Genomic DNA, 3,594 nt, shown 5'->3' on the forward strand with positions numbered 1-3,594 from the left:
CACTCACTTTAAACCTTTCCTTGTGCTGCCAGAGCAATGTAAATAGGCCACCGCCTGTGGGCATGTCTGCCCTTGGAGCTGGGGGTTTGATTCCTGGTTGGAAGAGAGATACAATAGCTCGCATGGAATGTGTGAGAAATACTCACTAGTGCTAAAAATAGAGTGTAGCCATGGCAGCACAAGGGGTGGGAGGAGCTAGCGACCCAGAGTACCGGCCTGGGGCCTCAGACAGGTACATACTGAGGGCGCTAGCCTCTCCTGCTGGTTGTGCCGCCGTGGTCGCACCCAGTTTTTAGCACGTTAGCTCAATCAGTTCTGGCATGAGTCTGTCTCCTCCAGCTGGGAATCACGCCCCCAGTGCCAGGGGCAGATGTAGCCTCTATCTTGCCATCTGTCTCTGATCTGCGTTTCGTCTTGCAGCGGACGGAAAGGTGGAGTTGAAACACTTTATGGAAAGCGTCATGGGCACCCGGCGGCCTTCCCAGTGTGAAAGTAAGTCAGGGCGACTGCAACCCAAGCGGACAAAGTCGCGTGTCAATGGAACAATCACTGCACCTATCAGCGTGGCATTCCACGCGTGTGTGGGTGGCACTGGATTCCTGCTTTATGATTGGCCGGAAATGTTGCCTCACTACTGAGACCCATGTGCCTGGTGGCACAAAGATTCACACACGCTGGGATTTTCAAAGGAGTTAGGGTTCGACCTGGGAGTCGATGGGCGTTGGCATCTAACTCCCTTGGGTACATTTGAAAATCCAGGCCCAAATGGCAGCCTCCCCGGAGGAAGCCATTATCCTCTGGGCACTTGTTGGGAGCTGGGGACATTTCAGCACATTGCGGGATGTGGTCCTAAGACAGCCCAGAACCAGTACCCCTGCATGGTTCCATCTTTGGGAAGAGTCATTTAAAGGCACAGCCGAGCCCCAGCCCCTGAGGGCCGTACTCCATTATTACTCTCTTCCCAAACCTCCCCAATGATTAAATCTTCCCCACCTATCCTAGGGGATACGGTAGATCTCCAGAACCTGGACTCTATCCTGGACAGCATGGGGGTCCATTTAACCAATGAGGAACTGCAGGAGGTGCTGAAACGTGCTACTGTTGATGGTTAGTCTTTCAAAACGCACTCTGTGTTCTTTGCCGGGGGGGGGGGACACACCCTGAAATCAGCACAATCGACAGTGAGGATTTGAAATCCTGGTTGTGCGTTGTGCTTGCCAAAACCCACTGGTGTGATGTGTGCACGATCGGCAACAGAGATGATACATCTGTTTAAAATAAATCCTGGGCCCAGATTCTGCTCCCACTTCCGCTGGGGTAAAGCTAGGTCATGCTGCTGCCACCAGAGCACTGACTGACTGATTCCCATTTACTTTAAGGCAGCGTTACCCCACCTTGGCAGTTTAAAGGAGCCTTAAAGTTGGATTACATTTACATTTGCACCCACAATTAGAATAGTGTCACGTGACCAGGGCCGGCTCCAGGCACCAGCGAAGGAAGCAGGTGCTTGGGGCGGCCAATGGAAAAGGGCGGCACGTTCGGGTCTTCGGCGGCAATTCGGCAGCGGGTCCCTCAGTCCCTCTCAGAGGGAAGGACCCGCCGCCGAATTGATGCCGCCGGCAGTAGCGCTGCCGCCGAAGTGCCACCAATGGCGGCTTTATCTCTTTTTTTATTTTTATTTTTTTTTTTTCGCGTCGCCACTTGGGGCAGCAAAAAAGCTGGAGCCGGCCCTGCAAGTGACCATAGTGTCCATGAGAATCTGGCTTAGTAGAGTTCATCTGGATTGACACCCCTGGAGAGGGGATCGTGATCTGACCCTTTTAAATGTCATACCCTCCCTTTTCCGATCCTAGAACTCCGACCCCTTTCAAGGATTCCATCCATCTTTCTTTTAGAAAGAAGAAAGCTCTTAGTCACTTGCTAAGTGAAAGTGTCTCCGTCCAGTGCTAACCGACCTGAACTGCAGCAATTGGGTCAATTCCCATCTGTCTCTGTGTACTTCAGTGTGTGTTGCTTCTTTTGACTCTGAGCTGTGCTTTACCTTGCAGCCAATGGGAAGGTGAATTTGGGCGAATTTATGAAGGGGGTGAAGACTATCCAGAAATTGCCCCCAGGTGAGGGTAAGTGAGAATCTAATAATACAGATGGATAGATGGGACTGCACTGAATGAGGTAGGAGACAAATGGGGGGAAAAGTGCTATGTGATCAGGTAATTAATCTCCATCTCTGGAGATATTTAAAAGTAGGTTAGATAAATGTCTATCAGGGATGATCTAGACAGTATTTGGTGCTGCCATGAGGGCAGGGGACTGGACTCGATGACCTCTCGAGGTCCCTTCCAGTCCTTGAATCTATGAATTAAAGGCTATTTCCTAATGAATCCACATAAGGGGGCAGAGTTAAGGTTACTTAAGCGACTTCAATTGCTGCCTTTCCTCACTCTAGAGTATCTGACTTAGTAACCTTAGGCTTTGATCTTGCAAATATGCACAGGCTCCGACTCACTCGCATGAAGTCTCAATGAAGTCACAGGGGTGAAGTTAAGCACAAGCTTTAGTGTTTGTGGGATTGGGGGCTTACTAGTGTTCCTTTAACTGAAGTTTTTGAATGTAGCAATAATAATCCATGTGATACATTAGTGAGCTCTCCAGGATACAAACCTAAGAGAAACCGTGCTTGCAGATAACTACTTATCTAAAACATAGGGGCTGGGCTGTGTGAAACAACGGCGTCAGTTAACTGTCTTGGAAAAATTAGCCAGAAGGGCAGGATTTTTAATGGGTGGATTCTTTCCACTTCAGGTTTTTTCTTGATCATGTTGGGAGTTCTTGCTTTATTCGGTGCCCAACTTGAATAGCATATGATAAGTTCTCTGTGGATTTGCAAAGAGGCCGAACAATTTCAATGCCAGCCTAAAGGACATCAGAGAGACACTACCATATTGTCAAACATAATGAATAACCAGCACCAAAAGCCAAATTCCCTGCTGTAACTCCCTTAGACTTCAATGGAATTGCACCACCAGCTCATAGTCTTTGAAAGTTTCAGTATCACTTACCATGTAGTACAGACAGGAAGGATGGTTTAGTGGCTACAGGATAGATCTAGAAGCCAAGACACCAGGCCTGTACTCCCCACCTCTGCTACAAGCTTTGAGCCAATCGCCTAATGATGTGTGACCTTGAACAAATCACTTAAACTCGCCGTGCCTCAGTTTCCCTTCCCAGGGCGAGAGTAAGATTTATTTGACGAATGTGTGTAAAGAGCTTTGAGATCCTCACATAGAAGCGGCTCGAGAAAGACAAAGGATTATTGATATTATTTCTATATCATCAAATCTCGCGCGCGTCCTGGCTGCCCGAAGGGGAACAGTGCCTAGCTGAGTTGTGCGGGATGACTGTTAAATGTACAAGTCATGAACCAGTGCGGAGTCCAGTGTTATCTCCTCTCTGTTCCCAGAGGACAAAGTGGATGTGGGGAACCTGGACTCCATGCTGGCCAACATGGGGATCCATTTGACCCAGGAGGAGCTGCAGGAGGCGCTCAAGCACAGCCCTGTTGACAGTGAGCATGTCCACTCCCACTCTGGCTCC

The 3,594-nt window shown here is 49.2% G+C and overlaps 1 protein-coding gene across 1 annotated transcript in view; it reads left to right on the forward strand.

Annotated features, from left to right (window-relative positions):
- Window positions 1–263: 263 nt before the first annotated feature.
- Window positions 264–3,594, forward strand: part of LOC117869424 (calmodulin-like) — an 8,593-nt gene continuing 5,262 nt past the window's right edge. Inside the window, exons 1-4 of the mRNA XM_034756263.1 lie at window positions 264–492; window positions 1,003–1,107; window positions 2,049–2,120; window positions 3,461–3,565. Of these exons, the coding sequence (XP_034612154.1) occupies window positions 450–492; window positions 1,003–1,107; window positions 2,049–2,120; window positions 3,461–3,565 (325 nt within the window). The 5' untranslated portion in view covers window positions 264–449. The remainder of the gene's footprint in view (window positions 493–1,002; window positions 1,108–2,048; window positions 2,121–3,460; window positions 3,566–3,594) is intronic.

The sequence above is a fragment of the Trachemys scripta genome, chromosome 23 (assembly GCF_013100865.1).
Source record: "Trachemys scripta elegans isolate TJP31775 chromosome 23, CAS_Tse_1.0, whole genome shotgun sequence".
In the NCBI taxonomy this organism is placed as follows: Eukaryota; Metazoa; Chordata; order Testudines; family Emydidae; genus Trachemys; species Trachemys scripta.